Source organism: Pleurodeles waltl, chromosome 1_1 (genome assembly GCF_031143425.1).
Source record: "Pleurodeles waltl isolate 20211129_DDA chromosome 1_1, aPleWal1.hap1.20221129, whole genome shotgun sequence".
Classification (NCBI taxonomy): domain Eukaryota; kingdom Metazoa; phylum Chordata; class Amphibia; order Caudata; family Salamandridae; genus Pleurodeles; species Pleurodeles waltl.
The window spans coordinates 657606839-657629555 of record NC_090436.1 but is presented as its reverse complement, the minus strand read 5'-3'; the positions used below and the strand labels follow the sequence as shown (position 1 = coordinate 657629555).

At 41.8% G+C, this 22717-nt stretch overlaps 1 protein-coding gene across 4 annotated transcripts in view; it reads left to right on the top strand.

Moving 5' to 3' along the window:
• Positions 1 to 257: 257 nt before the first annotated feature.
• DTWD2 (DTW domain containing 2) overlaps positions 258 to 22717 on the top strand; it is a 663780-nt gene continuing 641320 nt past the window's right edge. Inside the window, exons 1-2 of one of the 4 annotated variants that reach the window (XM_069226809.1) lie at positions 258 to 350; positions 8827 to 9346. In XM_069226809.1, coding sequence (XP_069082910.1) covers positions 9159 to 9346 — 188 coding nt within the window. In that variant the 5' untranslated portion in view covers positions 258 to 350; positions 8827 to 9158. Of the gene's footprint in view, positions 351 to 2078; positions 2346 to 8826; positions 9347 to 22717 lie in introns of those variants that run through there. The other 3 variants (XM_069226831.1, XM_069226798.1, XM_069226820.1) reach the window with 3 other exon arrangements.

Genomic DNA, 22717 nt, shown 5'->3' with positions numbered 1-22717 from the left:
AGCCTTTCAAAAACTGCATAGCAAGTTTTTAATGCCAGCCCTGAAACCCACTTTTAGAGTAATCAAAACTGATCCCAATGCTTTCCTATGGATCAGTGGCCTTCTCAGGGTGGCTAAATTGTTTTCTTAACAACGCCCAGAGCAAAACTCATCACCTAGTATTTAACCTTCCACAACATACTTCACCTGCGAAATTCAAATTAGAATTTGGGCTTCTCGATCAAGAACTAACGCAACACGCGGCACTCCTAAAATACCTGCCTTCTGCCGGAGTGAGCCCATCGAATACTCTAAAATCACTCATCTGGAGGGAGATCCAGAAACACATCCACTAAAATCATTGAGCTAAGGTGAGTGGCGCAGCTTTGGAAGCACTGTCTTCGCAGCACCTGTGGGATCTGTCAATATCACACCAGCCTTTCAGACAAGCAATGAGCAAACAAGTAAAGTTTGTGTCTTGGAAGCAGGACAAGGAACGCTTTCCAAACGCAGTGCATGGCTGTGTATAAACATCTACAAAAATGTAACCGCACAGAGCTATCAGCTCGAAGTCATGAATGGCTGTTACAAGACAAAAACAATTGCGATTCGGACTGTTTCCAATAAGGGAGGCAACACCTTTACGGGCACGCAGGCTATGTCACGGGCTACTAATATGCATTTGTCCCATGCTGCTAACCGCCACCTCCAGCGGAACTTGTTTAACCTAAATGGAGTCAGAACGTGCTGTCAAGCTATGTTATTCTGTTTGCAGGAACAAAACCCCCAAGTAACGGTATGCCTGACAAAGTTTGTCATCTTAAGAACAGTACAAGGCAGATGCACCCTCAACGGGAGGCAGCACATTTTAAAACGGCATATCCCCGTGCACTGGCACAGGCACTTAAAAGCACCAAGGGAGCCTAAATGAAAAAATCTTCACAGGGAACGTTACCATTTGCAGGATCTTCCCCGCGCTTTGCTAATTTATCTCGCTTACCTGTAGAGTAAAATCATTTTAGATAGTTTAAGTATTTGTATCTTTAGTATTAATGTATGTCACTTTTAAAATTGACTTTTGTTTTATCACATCTTGTAAGGTTTTAAATAGCTTTATCTTGACTAATAAAAATTACAAAATATTAGAACACGAGAATTCCACCCCCCCCCCCCCCACCCCTTCCCTCCGCCCCGCAGACTCTTCCTTACATACAGGAAGGAACCTTCTCTCCTCATCCAGAATCCTGACACTTTCTGTCCCTGTGTCAGACCCTCAAAAAACACTCACCATTGGCGTCCACTGTGTCACTTAACTTCAGGTAGTAGCCCTTTACCATTCTGAGGGTAGCGATTGGTGCGCCCCTCCCGGTCTAGCAAGACCACACGACCAAGAGACATGCTTAGGTCATGGCACACACGCATGATTCTGTGTTCACCCATGACCAAAAATCGGTACCAGGGGTTGGTTTTTTTTTTGCATTTTTATATCGCGCACACTTGGCCCGAAGGCAACTGAGCGCTTTACAAAAGCGCCAGACTACATTACACATGATTCTATTTAAGGGATGCAGATATCTAGGCAGGTGTGGCACTCGGAGCAGGGGTGCACTTCCATCACTATGAAGAGGGCAGACGCACTGGAGAAAACTTGGCACAACTGTGTATCTGCGGTACCATCCTATGACACTGACCGAAACTACCACATGCCAAGACGTGTGCTCCGCTTAACACAGAAATACCAGGAGCATTAAAGAAGACATTGCATTATTCCCATTTTTTGTAGTGACATCGCCGATCAATTCTCTGACAGCAAGGGCCTTTGCCTAAATCTAAGAGGCTGAGATGAGAACGAAACAGTTCCTTCCTGACAGCTTAGACAGCAGTCGAGCCCTTGTGTACCCCCAATCCCACTCTCAACCTGCTGACAATTTGAGATTGAACGATTCCCCGACATATGCCGCTTTAAATGCACTGCCGGCACATTTTCCCTCAGAACTAAGCTAAACGGGTTATATGAAGCACAGATTCAGCAGGCAATCCGGCTCTCGTGTGGCTGGCCCATAACTTCCAGAGAAACGGAACTATTGTTCCGGTGCAACAGTGGCGGTGAGGATTGGCTGGACCGTAGCCAATGGGGCGGGTCGTTAGATTTCACCAATCGAAAGCTTCTCTGGGCGGTCAGTTCCTAAAACAGACTCATAGGATGCCAATCAATGTAAATACATTTTTTTGCGTACGTTTTCTCGCCTTCGTTATCCAGTTGCTAAAAAACCGAAACCAAAGTTTCCGGGTGTGTGTAATATGCTGTTGGGAGTGGGGAGGTAAGGCCCGCGCTCGGGAACCTCCTGCCTCGTTAACGATGGGTAGTATGTATTCAAAACCTATCGTGTTTGGAGGGATTTTCCCCTATGCAGTGTACCATTAAAGGGCGCGTCCATACATTTTTTCAGGTCCCCGATCCTCAGACTTAGGTTAAAGAGTCAATGGCTTATTGGTTGTTCTGAAAAGGCATTCACGAAAAATGCATTTCTAAAATTCCAAGCTCAAAAGCAAGTACATTAAAGGTATTAGGAGAAAGGTTTGTAATTTGTCTAGCCATTGGCAATTGATCGCAGAAGGATTCAGACCCATAGTGTGGCCATCGGTATGATGAGAAAAAAACGATGGGATGGAATGCTACCACGAGCAATTTCTAATGATTAGACTTACTGCAAGCATTCCGCCCCTCACCTTTTGTGTGTTTATTTTTTCACAGCACCACATCTTGTGACTAATAATTTATATCCAATTGTAACACTGAATTCATACTTTTATAACTGCCAAACATTGTCTTGTCAGGTTACGTGACACTTGTAGACAAAAGATTGCTTAGCATCGTGTGTGTGGGTGTAAAACACGAGGGCAAAGGAACGGAGACTGGCCAAAGGTGCCACTTGCATTAACAAGCATTGACCAATCCAATAGGTCTAGCCTATGCGAGAGTTATTGGATTTAACAATGTGTTTTAGCTATGTCGTACACCATTGTGGATGCAGTTCAGCATGGCTAAAAGTTGGTGGAGTGAGGTAGATTGGAGTTGGGTAGATTGAGGTACAGTGGAAGGGGGGTAAATTGTAGTAGTGTGTGGTAAATTGAAGTAGATTGGGGTAGAGTGGAGCAGATTTGTATGGGTTAGATTGTAGTGAATGGGGGAGATTGGAGTTGTGAGGTAGTTTGGGGTAGAGTGAGATGGAAGAGGTATATTGGGATGGGGTAGATTGGGTTTGACTGGCGTGAGGTAAATTGGAGTGGAGTGAAGTGAGTTAGATTGTAGTGGAGTAGTGGGGTAGATTGGAGTGGAGTGGAGTTGTGGCTGTTAGACTTTATGCCTTGCACCTAAGAGCATATGAGTATAGAGCGCCCTGAAAGCCCTTTTGGTGGGATATATGTGGATATAAGAACTTAAGCACATGTTTTAAGGAGACATAGAATAGTTGCTGTTCTGCATAAAACTGAAGCACTTAAACAGACACAGTGTCATATGTATTCCAACTCTTCTCTGCACATAAAAAGTATGAGGACACAGGTTTTAAGGCAAATGAGTTGACGGTAGTGCTGTCTAAAATTGAGGCACTTTAAAAAGCCACATACTTGGTGTTTGAAAAGGTATAGATGTGTCCAAAGTATTTTTACTGCATAGTGGCAGCCTGGCGTAAAGATGTGACTGGACTGCTTGTCTGGAAAGACTATGGGAGTCCGGTTTCAGAATAGTGTATGTTTTTGACAGACTTTCTTTGTATGCGTGAGATGAGGCACAGCCTACAAACACCCGTCAGTCACACAGACTGCTTTAATATTCCATGTGATTTGTTTGGTGCTTTAAAGAAAGCACAGACTGTTAAACAAAGTCACACGCTGCTTTGATAGTCTGTGCTATTTGTTTGGTGCTGTAAAAAGAAGAGATTAATTCCAAAACTATTTAAGCAACAACAAACTAACCTGTAGGGTGGAAGTTAAAAGCATCCCAAAAGTGTAGTATGGAAGTGGAAATGATGGACAGAAATATGAAAAATAATACCCGGAATCACAGCGAGAGCAGCAGAAGGTCGCTAATCAAATTAAAGCAATTAGTACTTGGTCCATGCTCTGGAGAAATAAAAGGAAGTGGCGAGAGGCACAAGGTGGCCAACTAGGAGGCAGATAAACAGAATTACAATTAAGCTAGCAAATTGTAAGTAATTGGTGGGATTCAAGCCCTTTACTGTATACAAAACCCTTTGCAGCAACAGCGCATGCATGCTGTTAGGCAGAACCTAAAAACGTTTGTGACAAAACGGTGGGTGTCTAGGAGCCCCGCAGATCCAGCTTAATGGCTAAAGTACGTGGTGCAATTGAAATACTGAACGAGCAGTTGGTCAGAAAAGGCTCAAACCATTTACATACGGAGGAGATCAGGACAATCTAAAAAAATCACCATAGTAGATCAATGGTGTCAAATGTTGCAGTCCGATTTAGAAGGATCAGGTCATTTCTAACACTATTATTTGCAACCATGCAAAGACCCATGATGGCTCCCGCCAAGACTTCTTTGTTAATGCCTCAGTGTAGTTCTCAGCTCCATCGGATCCACATTAGTCTTTTTACTGTCTTGCTAGAGACATATTGACAGAATTGCTCACAGTCCTGCTTAGATTAGATTTCAGGTCAGCCCCATGCTCATGTTTGGATGGCTTTCTTTTCTATCTCAATTCCCTGCTTTTTATAGGATGGCTTTCCTCCCTAATCCTTTGTCCTGCCCCTGAAGAGTTACTTCTTTACTATCCCTGTTGTTTGGCTGAGTTGTATCTTCCTGCTGTGGATGTCTTGGAACTATTTTTCCTTTCCATATTTCTTTATCCTTGCCATATTAGCATTGTCCTCGCTGTTGTCTTTTCCCGCCCACCTCCTCGCTCTCCTCGCAGCTCTCTCCTCACTCATCTTCCCCTACCTGTCTCCCTACTCCTACCTTTCCTTTCTACACTGCCCCGCCCATCTGTCATACCTCACTCCTGAGATGCACCTTGCTCAGCCCTTACAATAGGGAGTGTTAGACCTGTTAAGCACGTGGCTTGTTAACATGCTCAGCACCTCCATGCTGATTATAGGCAGTGCTCTAGCTGCTCTTCTGCTGCTGCTAGGTTGCATCTGTAAAATTAATAGCATCATCTGGATCACCCTAGCTGCTGTTGACGTATTGCCCACTACATTGTGACTCTCTACAGTCCTCACACAAAGCTGTCCTCTGCAAGGCAAAGAAACAGAGAAAAGTTGTTGTCTGTCTTGTTCTCCCTTTCCACTGCAGTCATGAATACTGTCAGTGCTGCAACTGGAAAAAATATACTCCGGGAACCCATACATTGGGGTCAAGGTGTGGCAGAGGGAAGGGGGTGGAGATACAGGTGACAGAGCTTGAAAAGCAGAGTCTGACAGTCAACAAGGTCTCCTGCAAAGACATTGGCAACAGGGAGAAATGTGACAGCAAGCCTGTTCTAGCCTACTTAAAAGGTCACAAAGAGGCTTCAATAAAAAAAAAATACATGGTTAAGACATCTGTTGCAGATATCTATGTGTGCACAGCAGTTTTGAGGGGAGTATAGTAGTGGTAAGATAAATTTGGTGGTTAATGCAATTCTGGAAGAGTTCTGTGTTTTGTCCAATGAGTGTTTTGCCTCATAGAGTAGTGTAGAGGGTTAATGTGCCTGTTGCAAAGCACATTGTGTAAAATGCAGCTCAACGATTTGTATTTGATGTAGCTAGGTAAGTGGGATACTGCTTTTGACACTGAGATCATTTTGTTATTTCCAGTTCATAAGTTGCAAGCCTTCTAATAATGCACAGTGATCTATTTAATGGCATTAAGGGGCAGTATGCAAACTATAAGTAATGGCTTTAGATCCTTATAGCTTTTTTTCAATCTTTTGCTTTTCTAAAATTGAAAAGAAGGGTGAGATCTGTGTATTTTCTTGTTAGACCACCAGTTCCCAGGGTGCATTTCTTTGATTGAGCTGGATTTGCATCTTATTATCTCTAAATTACTTACCAGTAATCTTCATTACTCTAAGTCAAACTCTTCCTCATCATAGGCCTTACTTTTGAGGTGAACCCACCTACAAAACAAGAACAGCCCAGAAGATTCTGAAAATGAAAGCCACATGCTCTCTATTATGTGTTATAATGTGGCTGACATTCCCATAATCCTCCTGCAAATTTCCTAGGATACAGTAGTGGGTAAGGAGAGAGGGTAGGTGATATTGTTGTGACAAGGATGAGTTGAACTAAGAGTAATGAAGATTACCGGTAAGTAATCAGAGCAGTACTTCCACTCCCTCATCCCGGTCATTGCTTTTGAAGTTTACCAAAGTAAGAAAGCCTTTGAGTATTAATAATTACCACTCCCATTATAAGTATGCACTCCCATGTGGATTTCAATGCACACTAAACACAAGTGGCACTGTACAATATCAGTAATGAGAAAAAAAAATCAACATTCAGGACATGACTGATTGCAGAACCCGAACACCAATATTAATTTGTGTCAATGACATTATTCAGTCTGCAGTGTTTCACAAAGGTATTATCCAAAGACTTAAGTTACAACATACACATCTCATTCATGGAATCACCAGGTAATGCAGAGCAGGATTTTGCCAGTTCCCTTGCGGACCTGCTCTGGATCACACCTTGATCAAAGACATCCTGATTCACCTGGATGACTGTAGATGTAATTCGTCTGCTCATGTCATATATGCAGCTTTCCTCTCTTTCCTTGCTTGACCCAAAGTCACAAACTAAAGATCTGTTTTACTGAATTTACATGTCCTATCGAAATACATTATTAAAAGTGGTCTTTTAACATCCAAAGTTGTAAACGATGTTCTTTTTCTGAAGAAGGAGAAGGATAGAAGCAAGGTAGAATCACCTATTGTGATAAATAAAAAGCAGACTTTAGACATGAATAAAGCTATATTGCTTGAATGTGAGTCAGTCACTATCATTTGTAACTTTTACAAATAACCTGGAGGTGGTGGGAATGTTGACGTGTGAGTGTTTGCCATCCACCTACTTTTATTCGTTTTTGCACATGAGAACCTAAAGATGCTTTTCCTTCACTAAATTATGTTTTCTGTATTTGTTTTAAAATGACAGCACTTGTACTTTTGCTCTGAAGTGGAATGGAAAATAGTGAGCAATAGCATTGTAATGTGGTACAATTATGTAACAGCATTTTAAAAACATCTGGAAATGGCAAAGACATTGCCGATGGCCACAAAGCAGGACCGAATGGCTTTGTCGTTGCTTGTTAAACAGTGGAAAGACTATTGCACCCCTCAGGGGAGAAGAAACTTTCTCCTCGTCCAAGGAATGATTGATTGCATCGTGGGGCCAAAATCACAGTCAGGTTGGGGAGGGTTCAAAGCCAGGTTGGGGAGGGTTCAAAGTCAAGGTGTAGACTCGGCTCAATAGCTTCTGTTTCTTGCTTTCACTTTCTTGCTTGTAAGGGTTTGCTTATTCATTGTTAAATCAATGAGTTATTTCAAGGTGTGTGTATTTTTTATTTTTTTTAATTTCTTTCAGATTCCTTCAATAATGAATGAAAAGTAATTTTCCACGATACAAACTCATATTAAACCTAATGGTGAAGCATTATGATAAATAAATTAAACTCGTCATGGGGTGTAAATAGCCATCTCCGTTTACACCAATTTTTCCAATCTGAAATAATAATATTAAATTGATTTAATAAATAAGGCAATCCATATTAAACATTGGCACAACAAAATTACCTCCAAAATTTATCGTGCTAAATACCTGCGGTACTCACACTTCTTCCAAACTATACTAGCACGTCCATGCCAAATATGCATACCTCAACGCTGTGTATTCTTCCTCTCAACTATTGATTTAAGCATCAATAAGAGATGGTTACAAAGAAGGAGGTTAATGCACAAACTAGCAGCGCACTGTAAAATGGTACATAGCACACTAGTAAAATAGTATGCTCCAGTGATGCTAGTGAGTCATGCTTAGTATCTTGATCTATAGTGACACTTAATCTACCGCCGTTGTAAACTATCATCTATTTGAACAATCATTCTCAGCATCATCTTCAGCTTTTTTTTAAAACTGCGTGTGAAATGTACCAAACATGTTTACCACCAGTTTGTTTTATAATGTGGTGACTTAGCTATTTCTAAACTGTGTTACCTGAGTGCAGTAGGAAAAGGAACATCCGAAATGCAATAGATAAAATCCAACCTACTTGTTCCTTTTCACATTTTGTTGTTGTTGTTGTATACTACTCTTGCGGTCAGGAGGGCACTTCAGTGTCCTAATCAAAATGTAATATGATCACAGACCTCATGTGCCATGTTCCATGTTTTTTTTGTTTCACAAATATTGTTTTTGGCTACCTATGTTGTACATGATAAAAACATGTTTTTTAACAGTTTCTTACGTCTTTCTTCGCTTGTGTTCATGCCTTGGGAGTATGCATAGTTGTTCATAATTTTATACTATGTAAATTATCATATAACACAGTGTGCATTTTTTCTTAAATCAAGTCTTGTGTATTGCATTCATTATTTGCTTTTTTGCACTGATAAGCTTAACTTGAATGTATAGTTTGTATGTAAATTTGTACATCATATACATTTGTAGGTACCTTAGCTTGAACTGGAAAAGAGCTTTCTATTTATGTGAAAGTGTAGATAAACTTAAAATACATGTAATAGTGTAATATATCTTTTCAGATTTCAAAGAAGAGACGTTGCTCGCTATTATCACTGTCAAAAGTGAACTGAGAGAAACTTTTAATTTGTATTTTGTCAGATCTTTGAACAACTTCCCAACTTCAAGAGACCATCAAGAACATCAGCAATATATTTCCCCTCATATTAAAATCTGAGGAGGAGATCCAAACGACTAAGACCATATGTAAAATTGCACCGTAGAGTTGGTATATCCCTGATGGTGCAGGAGTACATGGAAAGATGTTCCCCACTATTTACCTCCAGAAATTGTGACAGTATGCCTGGCATTAATATGTTCGCAACTGGATAGCTACCCTGCCCTTCTATCAGTATTGGAACCTTAATGCACAAGACATCATCTCCTTCAATTGCAAGGCGCCTGGTGTCTGCTTAACTGCAGTTCCTCCTGTGATGCATAGCATGGAGCTGAGTGAGGACAATGAGGGCTGCATAGCCGCGGGATCCAGTAGCCCACTGAGGGAAATCTCAATGGGATTGGAGGGTGCATCTTTAGAGGAAGAAGATGAGGGCGGCTTCGCAGGATTGCAGGAACTGCCTGTGGAGACTACGACCAAAAGACCAGAATGTGCCCGCTGCAGGTAAGCCTTCGAGATAAGTAACAAAGGGTGGTGGTAATTTCATTGTCTGATCACTGCAATGTGGATCAAACATACCTCTGGTTTGACTCATCAAAATGAGGTATATTGTCTTATCTTAATTGAGCCAATAGGCAAGGTGGATACCTTTTTTAGGACTAAATATCTAATTTAATGTAATATCCTCACCAGAGTTTGTTGGTTCTGTAGGTCCTCCTAGGAAATGGCTATGAGACAGGATCAAGCAGCATTATTGCTGCACAGCTATGTATCCTGTATGTGGTAGCTGGAAACAATTTGCATCTTACAGAAACAGTAACTGGATGCCCATAACATTTTAGAGATTTGCATCCACTATTGTCTGTCTACTCTCTCTGCTCCCTGCAAGTCTGAAAATATCGTTGCTGTTCGTGTAACTGTTTTTTTTGTTTTGTTTTCAATCAAAATCACCTATATTAAACTATTAGACATAGGTGAGCCCACTCTTTCCAGAAGTTGTGATTGTTGCAATTTTTTGTTCCATTCTGATAAAAGTATACAGAATAAAGAATACCGTTTTGACACTGAAAAAATAATAAAATTACCAGTATTAAACAAACGATCACTATATACCTTAATGATCCACGGTTTGCATCCTCTTACATATTCATTACCCCCACACTGAGCTTATTGCAGCAATCAAACCTACTAACCCTAATTCGCTCATCCGACCCTTTCAGTCGTCATACTATTAAATATCTTGCTGTCATCTCTAAAATGCTGCTACTGTTCATTACCTCTCTCGTCAGTCACTCCGTTCTGTTACCTACCCTTCATGCTATAACTCTTTGATGGATCTGCCACTACTAAAGAAACCCACAGTGGACCATCTCTCCTTCTTCTAATTTCTGCCCTGTGTTGAACTCCAGTTCCTTTCTTGAGTACTGAAATGCCTTTCTCTAACCTTTCAACTATCTGTTGAACATCCTCAAGTCCGGTTCTGAGCACTTCACTCCAACCTAAATTTCCCCGTGCATCTAGCTAAACTTCTGTTGATCACAGTCACCTTTCATCTCTCCTCATACTGTTATCCTCATACTCAGTGACCGTCCTGCCGGCGTTTACACTATTGAGTTCCCTACTCGACCATCCACTATAGTGCCCTCAATATAATGTCCTCTGTCCTCGCATGATTATCCTCCTGTTGTTCTGCCTGGACCTTCTCTATTGTCTACAATTGAGACCATCGCCTCTCTCTGCTGCCCGTGACTGTCACCCGAGGCTCAGTCCTGGGCCCTTTCCTTTTTCCTCTGTGTACTACTTCACCAGTGATATAATTGTGCCCTTTACATCGTACTGCCATCTGTGCAGACAACAATCAGTTTTTCTTCTATTTCCCAACGTTCTCAGCCATCCTCCAATCATGCATATTTGACTATCTCCTTGCCATTAGTAATTAAATGGCCCTCTTCTGCTCTCATGCGGAACCTATCTAAGGTTGAGGTCTTATACTTTCCTTCCTTGGCCACGTCAACCTCTTTTCCTACCACAAGAATCGACTTTCATTGTGACACTCTGAGTTCCGGCCTTCAGCTAGAAATCTTGGCATCTTTTTAGTGGTATTGTGCCTATGGAATCTTTCATAACCACCACAGCAAGTTATCAGGCAAGAACAGTCCAGCTGCAAATCTTTCAAACTCCTTTTCATAGCCACCTACTACCGAAGATCTGTTAACCATCACCTTATATCTTCCCCCGAAGTGACTTACGCAGCTTTCAGATTCCAGTCTTTCCTCCTCTTAGGACTTGCCCACTAGAACTCACTTACACTGCCAATTCAGGCTATTGTCTCACTTCAGAGAACCCTTAAAAAAAATCACCTATTGCCTCTCAAAGGTAACGTATAAATAACTGCATACCGCACATGCATTACTTAATGCCCGGCAACATCGTGTTTTACTTGCTTTGTTTTTTTGCATGTAAACCTCTGTTTCTCTTTGTTGTTTTCTCTCTTATAGCACCAATATTAATTTGTGCATTATTTAACAACACTGACATATGTAAATCACCCAGTCTGCTCACTGTCCTCCTTTGCACTTTTTTTAGTGTCTTATTACACAACTTATGCTACTGAAATGTTATAGGTCACCGTTGTAAGTTTGTTAAATAAATAGCCGGTTGCAATGTTCTAGTTGCCAAACTTCACCTTCTTTGCCTTGCGCTGTAGTGAGAACTAGGTAAAATATGAGTACTCTATAACTAGCTAAGCAGGCCGGCAAAAAATCATAAAAATGTTACTAGACCTGCAGGTCGAGCAACCTGAATAATCTACACGACCCTCACTGTAAAGTACTTGACCCTTAAACTTGTATCAAATTGTGTGATCCTAGGTAAATATTTAATTTTACAGCATCGCCTTTTTCTTCATTCTCACATATTATTCCACCTTCAAGTATGTGAACTCAGCATCTCTGCTTTTTAAAAAAACCTCTTGTTAGAAATAGACTAAACGTTTGCTCTGTGTATAATAATAATCTAGTCTACATATAAGGTTCACATGGCCCCTGACTTGCCTCTTAGCTTACTAATTAAAATTGTCAGCAGCGCGGGGGCAGGGGTGCTTCTCCGTTCATGTTTAAACACTCACTTTTAATAATATATTACTTAGCATGATGTGGTAGTGTACTGTCATTTACTGACAGTAAATTTCCCATTGAAATATTCAAAGTCTTGACTAACTTGCAGCTTTACTGATAAAACTATAAAGTATATTAACAATAATCTATGAAAATGGTGTTTCAGAAAATATATTTACCATTTGCACATCACCAAGTAAAGTGTTGTGATTTGTTTTCATCCTATCAAAATATTTTTTTCATCACACAGAACTACAAAAAATGGGCTTTCAGCACTACTGAAACATATTTTGACATTTTTGTACAGTTGACTTATTAGCTATTTTAATGTTGTGTGTTAGGACGAACCTGGCACCCTACAACCTTTCATTCAGACTGTTCACTTTATAAAATCCTAGAACTCTGCAGTCATAGAAGGTAAAGTAATTATAAGAAGACATAAACTTACTTCTGACATCTGTTTCTGAACACAGAGCAAACGTGACAAGATAAAAGCAAGATTTAAAATCATCTTTATTGCTCTTTCACTTCCTGAGTGAACAAAATACCTGTTTTTTGTCAACTCGCCAGAACAGGCAAGTAAGTGCTAAATATAGTCCGACCTGATGAAATCTGGCTTGTCACAGCGAGTGGGCGAGTAGGTGTCTTGAGAATTGTACAATCAGTATTCACAGGAATATCAAAAATACTCATAACATGTCAGGGATAGGCACAACTAGGCCACTGATATCGGAATGTCACCAAGTATGCTGGAGACAGTACCGTGACAAAAATGCCCACATGTAGATCAAAGGCGGTCCGCCTTAGAAGCCCTCTCACCTCAAACCACTAAGTAAAAAAAAATACTCATACCGGAGTTCTTTAACACAACTTAGCAAATGTAGAGGCATAAAGCTTGGTGAAGATAGCGTAAATTTGCCTGCAATTATCTTCCTTGGAAATAAATCAAATTGTGGAGTTGTCGCCTAGATACAATTCCCTATGCTTTAGTAGAGTCAACAAAAAAGTGCTTAATCTTTTAGGAGCACAGACATGACTCTGTAAAGCTATTAACGTGTTTTAGATAACTAGATTTTTTTTAATGGCATCTTTTTATTTTTATTTTCTTAGTTATACATTGCGTAAAGCTTGGCTCTTAAAATTTGTATCACCAACATTAAAACAGTTAAGATTACTGCTGTGTTCAATTAACATGTGATTTACAATTAACGTCATTCATTTGGCCCATTTATTATTTGTGATTATCATGTACCTGTGTCTTGGGATTTACCCCCCTTCCGTCTTTATATACCAGTGTACCCCTTATCCACACCTATTTCTACTCATCTGTTGTGTCCCCCGACAATTGGCTTTCCCCTTTCTTAAATGTATTTAATAGTGTTCCCCAGATCTGTAGGTCCTCCTCAGCTTTATTGTCTCTCCTAATTTGTCTAAGGTGAACCTCCTTCGCCACCGCCCATTCCATTACATCCCTCTTCCTGTGCTCCACACCTGGTCCTGTTTGACCCATCCACGTGATGGCCACCCTATGTTTTGCCAACAGAAGCATCAACTGGATAAATTTATACTCCAGTTTCTTCCTTTACGTGATTTTATTCCCCCCAGTAGACCAACTGCAAAGTCTTGCTCTATATGTATCCCACAAGTGTTCCTTAGGTGTTGTCCAACTGTCTCCCAGAATTTCCTTACTGGTGAGCAATACAAAGCCAGGGGTATGAAGGATGCTGAACATTCCTGTCAGTGGTGGCACCCCTTTAACTTCGTGGAGTCCTACCTATGGAGCAGTGCTGATGAAATATAGGTACGTGGCAGATAATCAAAGTGGGCTAATTTAAATGTTGCATTACAAGACAATATACACACCTGTGAGCACATCTTATGCCAGCATGATTCTTCAATGTGCACCCCCAAGTCGTCTTCCCATGCAGTTCTAGCCGTGAACTGGATTTTTGGCCTGTCAGCGAGCATAGCCTTGTAAAGGTGTGAGATCAAATGTTGTGTCTCTCTGAACTCTAGCAGTGCTAAAAATAACAGTGAGGACGGAGGGGCAGCTGGGTAGTAAGGTCCAGTTCCTTAGCTTTGTTAGCTGTACCAGTATGTAATAGAAACTGACCCTCTAACAGGGCAAACGTGTCCTGTGCGGCCTCAAAGGAAATAAAGTCATCAGTAGGGTAACGTTCTCCTAGTGTGTCACATCCCCCTTCTCTCCATGCTTTTGTATCTACTGTGTCAGCCAGAATTGAAAAGTGAGCAAGTCCCAAAAATGAAACTCTCTGGCGAATCGAGATTTCTTTAACAGCACTTTTACAGAGCGCTCCCATAGATTTGCAGTATGCGTAATGAGATATGGCACTCTTTCCATGGTCCGATCGCCAGAGTGTAACAATTGTGAGAGCGTAGTAGCCCTCGCCCATCCACTAATAATGCCTTTTCCCAGTTCTCCTCTTCTGTCAGCCAGTGTGCGGCATGCTGACGTTGGGATACAAGATAGTACATCTCCATATTTGATAGTGCAAGACCTCCTTCCCGTGTTGGTAAATGCAAGTGTTCCCGAACCACTTTGCATCTTCCACCCTTCCAAATAAGTGTAGTGAGCAGGGAGTGCAAGGGTCGGAAAGTCACCCGGGAGACAGTGGCGAAGGAGAGTTGAAGTGGCAGAGGGGAAAAAACCCATCTTCACTACTGCGACTCAACCAATCATCAAAAGAGGAAGAGTATTTCAGAATTGTATTGAAACTCTGAGGCCTTCTATCACTTTATCTTTATTATACTGTGTACGTTTCTGCTGAGTAGCTGCTATCATCACACCCAGGTAACAAAACCTATCTGTCTCCCAATGTAGTGGAAGAGGTGGTTGGGTCCGCTTTTGCCGTATTTGAATACTACAGTAGTACAGCCGTCCCTGCTGTAATAGGCCTGCTCCTCAGTCCTGGGGCCTTCCGCTAGGCACCGTGTACCAGGGCCCCTCTAGGACCCCCTCAGCGCCACCTCACCTGTTATCAGCGCGATGATTACCCCTACCCCATCTGGGCCCTTGGGGTCCGCATGCCTGCTCCAGGTGTTCCTCAATCGCACTGACGAGTCTCCAAAAAACCTGCGTGGGGCCCGCGGAAGGCAGACTGCCGCAAGGCTCACTCCACCCAAAAGCTAAGGCGGCAGTCATCTGCTTCCGGTGTGTGCAGCTGCAGTCTGGGCGGGTCCGTTCTAGTCGCAGGTCCCAGCATTGGCACCACTGGATGCCTCTCAGCAGCGCAGCCAAAGCACAGACCCGCCGCCCTACAGAACGGCCTCCAGTTGGTCCATCTCAAGGCCGCTGCTGTCTCTGCTGCGCAGTCGTCTCCTGGGAGCAGGATTCCGCACAGTTCTTGCCTTGGATCCCTGTTAGAGTCTTAATGATGCTTTATAGTTGCACTCCAGGTATATGGAGTGCTTGTGAGTGCAGGATTCCACCGGATTCGGCGGTCAGAAGACAGAGCTCCCTAGGTGCGTGTCCGGTTGGCCATCTTGTTGGCCATGTCCCCCAGATAACTAGAGAATTTATGGTGTTTTTCGCTGGCAACAGCATAGGTGTGCGTCGGCCATTCATTAAACTACATGTTTAGATTTGGCTTGAAAGTTCACTTGTCACCTGACCTTTTAGCCTTAATCCATATTGTTCTACAGTTCTTTTCTTCCTCACAAATATATCTTGTCTGCTATTTATTTGTAATGCTTTACATTGCTAAACACCGTTCCTTTAAAGCCAGTCCTAATGGCATTGCCAGTGCTTGTTGAATGACGCAATCCGGATAGAGGATGAGATTGAGCAGCTTGCCTTATGTGTCTACTTTTTTCCTTCTTCTTTTTGTAGATTGTCACAGCCTATATTTCTGCACCATCCTGCTGGGATTTGTTTCTATACCTCCTCTGCAATAATATCTATCCACATTCTGGGTGTTCTATCCTATGTTTCAGCAGTTTGCCTTGCCTCCACCTCTCTGCTAATCTTCATATTGGTAATCTGTCTCTTAGTATCACCTCTGTTACCATTTCTCTCTGCTGTTGCTCGTCTGCTATCCATCTTGTATGCAGTGTGTTTCAACATCGTTCTTCCAACTTCGCTTTATCCTTCCTCTCTTTCTCTGTCACTGAGACGAAAAGCTTTTTCTCTAAAGTTTGACTTGCCCTTTCCTGGTAGCACACTATGCTGCAGTCAGATTGAAATCAGATTCAAATTTAAAATACTTTATTTAGAAAATCAAGTCCATCAAAGCAAACAGTGTAAAATAGCAATATTAAAATAGATGCAACACATGATATGAAAAAAGCAGAAAGTGATCATGAATGATGCAATCCATTCCTAAAAGGTTTTAAACCATCTACGTCCAGGCTACTATTGGTGCAAATTAGAGACAAATTTTTGATAAAAGCCCAACAATTGGGCTTAAATTGCTGGAATCAAAAGTGCCATGGACTAAAAGACTATAAAGTGAAGAGTGGTCAAGGTGGAGATGATATAAAAATACACCATTACCTGTGTCAGATGCCGGCAAGAAGAGAACAATTAAGGGGCAAGCTAGGTGAAATTTAGCACTTAGCCAACTAGCAGTGGTGAACCAGTGCTGCTTGTGACCCTACTGTGTTGATGGAACTCACCTAGCAGCCTGTCCATACTTTCTTATCGTTGGTAAACAGAACGGAGACTTACACATTCAACTCGTAAACACTAAGTCATGCCACGGATGCATTCCAGGATCATAAACTTATGACACTGAGTAACATCGAAGTAGAGCTAAATTTCTTAATATTTTATCCACTTTGTCCAGGACTTTTATCATAGCGGAGATTGCTTGACGGCGAGTATCATTCAGAAGAAAGTCAACAGCAGCTTGTAGTGTCTGTGTCCCTTGTTTAACCAGAAAGTGACGGAGCAGCCTTCTGCTGTCATCTGTTAACACCAGACAGATGCAGAGTAGGTTCGGTAAAGACTCCTGAAACAATCCATAGAGGCGGCACTTGTTACAATTTGGGCAGCTCACACATGGGGGAAGAAGTTCCAGTTAAAAAAAATATTTTTGGACTGCTTTGTTTAAAACTAGTTTGAATTGCTGGTGAGGGACATTTTGGTTCCAGAGAGGTGCTACGCCGTTAAGCTCCAAGGCTTCTAAGAGTGCGAGCTTCCAGGGGTTTTTAGGCGCCAAGTTGTTCGCTAATAGCACTTCGAGCCTGATTAAATTCTTTAGCGAGGTGCTTTTTGTGGCGTGCGCTGAGTGCATATGTTTGAGGAGGCTGGCTTTCTGTGTCAGAGATTGGTTGCACAACATGAATTCCAGCCTGATTTGGGCTGCAAAGGTGTGGTAATGGAGTTTGAACAAAGATATGTAAACGGAACTCTGGATCATATTAAAAAACACCCAGTTTCCCTGAGAAAGCTTCAGAACCATTGTGCTGTGTGGGAATGAGTTTGGCCTTCTCTATCCTCAACATAGGCTCAAGCATGGGTTGTTTTGTTCTTTTGAAGATGGTTTGAAAAGTGAATTTTAAAGAGGCAGATTTTGGTTTTAATGAACGTAGGTGAATTAAGTGGCCTCCTTTATCGTCAGGCCAACATCCCAGATGTTTGTATTTGGTTGCTGATTCCATTTGCGCTGCTGTGCTGGTGCAGGATGTCGATCAGCCTTTGAAGCCCCTTTCATATTTGGCTTAAAAAGACAATGTCGTTGGCCTAGAGCAAGGAAGTGATGGGGCGCTTTTCCATTTTTGGGGGATGACACATAAACAGGTTTAAAAGGGACACACACCCTTGTTTAACACACTGTTCTATTTTTATTTCATTGGAGACTAATGAGTTATTACCCAATTTTACTTTAGCCTATGCGTCTGATTAAAATAATTGAATACCACAAAGAAGAGGGTCTGGAATGTCCTAGTCTTTAAGCTTTGACCAGAGCAGCTGGCGGTTGAAGTGGTTGAAGGCCTTAATGTAATCTACAAAGCAATAGTAAATAAGCTGTTTTTTTCTTATCTGCTTTGCCACCAGCATCCTGTTGGCTACTAAGCTGTCGATGGTACCTGACATAGACCTGAATACGGTTTTATTGAAGGAATTCTTTTTTTTTTTAATTTGCCCATGCGTTCAGATCTTCAAGCAATAGGGAGGCAAAGTATTTTGCTTCAGCGTCCAAAAGGGCTATGAGACGGTAGCTGTTGGGGCTCGCCACTGGGCTGTGATGCTATATTTATGTTAACACCGACTTCATCTTGACCACTGACTCCATTCTGTCCTTAGCTTCAGGTGCCATCACAGTGGCGGCGCAGGGTTTTTCCACACCGAGCTTGTTTACCACACTAAATGTGTTTTCACTCTTCTCACCAGATAAATTAATTACTCAGACTAAAAGTGCTGCATTCTTTGACATCAGTTCCTCTTAGTTCAAAGCAGAGCAACAGAACTTGGCATTATGTTGCAGGATTTCTAAGTGAAACATGTTTGGCAAAAAATCAAAGGCAGTTTACCTGGTGCCAAATGAAAGGCCAGGTTGGGAGAAGGCACCTTATGGTGCACTTGCGAATGAATGGGTGTGTGGTGCTGGGTTGAGTGAGAATTGGGACGCATGTCTTATAGATTCAGAACCAACAAAGGTATTAAATTGTTTACAAAAAGTGCCCATAGAGAAGGGACGGGAATTATCTATCTTAGGCAGACAGGGCTGGATCCTTTTATCTGCTTATAGAAAAATGCATGAGCAATGTGTTCAGGTGGAACAAGAACATCAGCAATTAGAGAGGCAGCTAGTTGAAGACAAGAATAACTCGACAATGCTATCATGTTAGAATGAATTACGGCAAGATAAAGTTCATACTTATCAGACCGTGGGAGAGTAGACTGTTGGGCCTGTGGCTGAGTATAAATATAGAAAGCGCAGGGTAAGAGTTAATGAAAAGAAGGTTAATTTAGGCTTCGATAAAGCAGGGCTCGACTACAATCTGGATGTTTGGGATGCTAATATTTAGGATTCCACTGACTTCTCAAAACATTGGTGGTCAGGGCGAGGCAGACAAACAGAAAATGATTCATGCGCAGCCCATACACAGGCAAAAGCTACAACATGGACCGCAATATCCCGAGGGGGGAGCAGCCATGGACTCTCTAGAGGATTATACTCATCAGGAAGTTAATGATATTATAGACTGATTTCGTCCGCGATTTGGGGAAACATTGCTTACATGGATGGTGCGATTATTTGATGGAGGAGCCTTGGGAGTGATGCTAGATTTAGGAGACTCTCCAAAGTTTTGCACACTTAGCACTGATACCACAGTACAGTAGCAGTTTAGGGACTATCAGGGTAATCAACAGATCACCCTACTGCAGCTAGCTGTCATGGGGCGTAATCATAAGTATCCTACAGAGTCATATTGGCCACAAAATGATAAACCCTGGTGTACCTTAAGATACGCAATGCAGAGAATTAAGGAAGAGAGAATTAAAACTGCCATTTTTCTGGGTGATGCTCACTGTCTGTTGGACAGACCGCTCTCTGTATCATTGCAAAACAAAATAATTTGCTTTGCTCCTCCACCCTACAAACATGGGATAACTATCTTATTAATCAATCAGAAAGGTAATCCTTTAAAGGATGTACTGGAGGCTGCCCGTGAGCTGGGATAGCTGGGAGACTGGATGAAACCTGAAAGAGCCTTGATGTCTGAAGGCTGCATTGATAATGACAGAGTATCTAAGAGACATATGTTTATTGCATTGCTGAAAGATGGAACAAAGAACAGATAGATGGGATAGATACCAAGAGTCTGTGGGAGGTGTATCGCAAGCGAGGGCTGGACAGAAAGGAGGGGAGCAGAAAGGTGAATAAGCAGGATAACAAACGCATGAATCAGGGCGTCACAGATGCAGGAGTAAGGAAAAGAGAAGGAGAAAAATGTTTCTCCGAGGGGGAAGGAGGAGGAAGATTTTGAATACTGACTAGTTGACTAAGGAAAGCAGAGAAGGAGATCAATCTCCTCGCAGATATGAGAGCATATATCCGGACTTGACGTGGGCAGATGTAGACAAGTTTAAACCAGATTTGGAAATAGGCCAAACTCCGGTACAGGGATGGGCTCTCCAAGATAATAGACCCCATTTTGAGTTACAAATTCACTGGAAACATAAAAATGTTCAAAAGGTTCAGGCCTTGGTGGACACTGGAGTGGAGGCCTCTAACATATGGAAATCGAAAAAGTTTGCAGGTCAGCACTACGCCATCAGAAGGCTGGGTGGAAAGCAAACTCTCTCTGTGCCGACTTATGTTCAAATCAAAATAGGGAGAATTCCAAAAAGCGAATACCCTGTTGTGATTGTGCCCCTCTCAGAGTATATTCATGGAATTGATATTCTGGAAGGAATGACTTTATATGTGGAGAATGGGTGTTATCAGTTTGGATCAAAGAGATACATTTTAGCAGCAGCAGGTAGGGTGGGTCATCTGAAGATACCCCCAAGTCAAGGTGCCCCCAACCACCAAGGTGGTTCATTTGAAACAGTACCGAATCCCAGGAGGGCATGAGGAGATAAGTAAGACTATACAGGATTTGATAGAGGCAGGTGTGTTGGCCCCAGTCACCACTTAGTGGAACAGTTCTCTGTGGCCTGTACGCAAACTGGAGTGGAACTATAGATTGACGGTCGATTATCAAGAACTGAGCAAACATGCACCCCTTTTGACTGCCGCAGTCCAAGATACATCACTTTGATTGAAAAGATACATAAACATAAAGGGACCTGGTATGAAACCATTGCTATTGCTAATGCTTTCTTTTCTATACCATTGGCCTCTGAGAGTGAGGAGCAATTTGCTTTTTCACACTGTGGAAGACAATTTAAAATATTATGTTTGGGAATTTTTTCCACACTAAGGATGTTTTCCACATTGAATGTGTTTTTGCTCTTCTCAACACAGCAGGGTCATACTGTGCTAGAACATATTATGAGGGATGTGGCTATGATATGAGTGTACAAAGATGAGAATGTTTTCATCAGGGAAAGGTACCGCTCTTTCTCAGGAATTTGCATTGGGGCCTGGCCAGTTCTTTTGTGTATTTTCTACACCGACCAAGTACTGGCAACGTGTTCATTTCATAACCGAAGGGAGGGGGGGTTACCAGAATCTTCCTCTTGAGTTAGTTTAAGGTATAAAAGGCGAGGAAAACTTAGCGCTGAGGCGGAGGAACTCGTCTGACAGTGGACGCACTGCTCAGGGAAATCCCATTCAGGGACGTTCTCCTGCCTCAGCTGTTCAGGGTTCCTCGTCTTGATGCTGGCAAAGATGATGCATTCAACCCCTGTGGTGATGCATTTTACTTCCTAACTATTTAGCTTGACTATATATATAATTACAGCATATACTTATTGAAGATGTATTGCACATTTCTTGCCTGTCATTGTTTAACTGCTGTGAGTATTTTGGCATATGCATGTGTTTCACTGCATTCAGGTTAAATGCTTATGTTCATATATTCGTATGCTTTTATTTGATATTTGAGAAGTGCCTTAATAAATTCATTACTCAGACTAAGAGTGCTGCATTATTTGGCATTGATTCCTCTTAGTTCAAAGCAGAGCAACACATGGGCCTTTTTTGGAAATGGGATGCAATTTTGATCCTTGCCAGGACGGAGGGGTGGAGTCAGTGGTGAAACAGATTATGAACAGCCTTTTGATCAGATGGGACCAAAACTCAATGTCCTGCTTGTGTACGGAGGCAGGGATGCCATTTGGACCGGGAGTGCCATTGGATGTACTTTTCTTGATCAAAGTTGCTGTTATTTTGGCCGTGATGGTTAACGATTATTGGTGACTTTGAACGTCTTCGGCATTAGATCTTCCCTATGTCTGACTGGGTTTGCAATAGCACGCTTGCGAGTTAGGGTGCACTGCTTTGGCTTTTATAAAGGGTGCTGATATGTGGGGCCCAATTCAGACCAAAAAAATCTTATCACCCACTCGCTATGGCGAGTCATATTTTATTAGGTCGAACTATTTTTAGGCCCTACTTTCCCCTTCTGGCTAGTTGACAAAGAACAGGTGTTCTGTTCAGACTGAATGTAAAGTAGCAATAAAGATGCCTTTAAATCTTATCACATTTGCTCAGTTTGTCTTACAATTAATTTTCCTTCTGACTGCAGTGTTCCAGGTTTTTGTAAGGTGCACTGTCTGACCTGCTTGTAGAAAGAGTGTGAAATGAAAGGCTGTAGGATGTCTGTTTTTCAAATAACATTTAAATAATTAAGTCAACGGTACAAACGTTTCAAAATATATTTTAGTAGTTGTGAAAGCCCATTGATTCTACTTTTGTGTGATGAAAAAAATAATTTAATAGGATGAAAACTAATCACAACACTTTACTTGGTGATGTACAAAGAATAAATATGTTTTCTGAAACCCAACATTCACAGATTGTTAATACATTATATAGTTTTATCAGTAAAGCTGCAAGTTAGTGGGAAGGTTTTTGGACATTTCTTGAAAATGTACTGTCTGTAAACAAACCCGCCTGACCCATTCTGGGGTACTTAAAATCACACCTGCTCTCTGTTTCCATGCTTTATGTATAACTGTTTGTGTTATAAATATAGGTGAAAATGTGCTGTAGACTCCAATTCCAGTGGAATGTGTGAACATTTCCCATGAGTCTGCTGACTGCATTCTTGGTGGCCAGAGATGCTAAAAGATCTCCATCCAATTGTATGATCTGCTGTTCTGCTGCCTCACCATATGAGC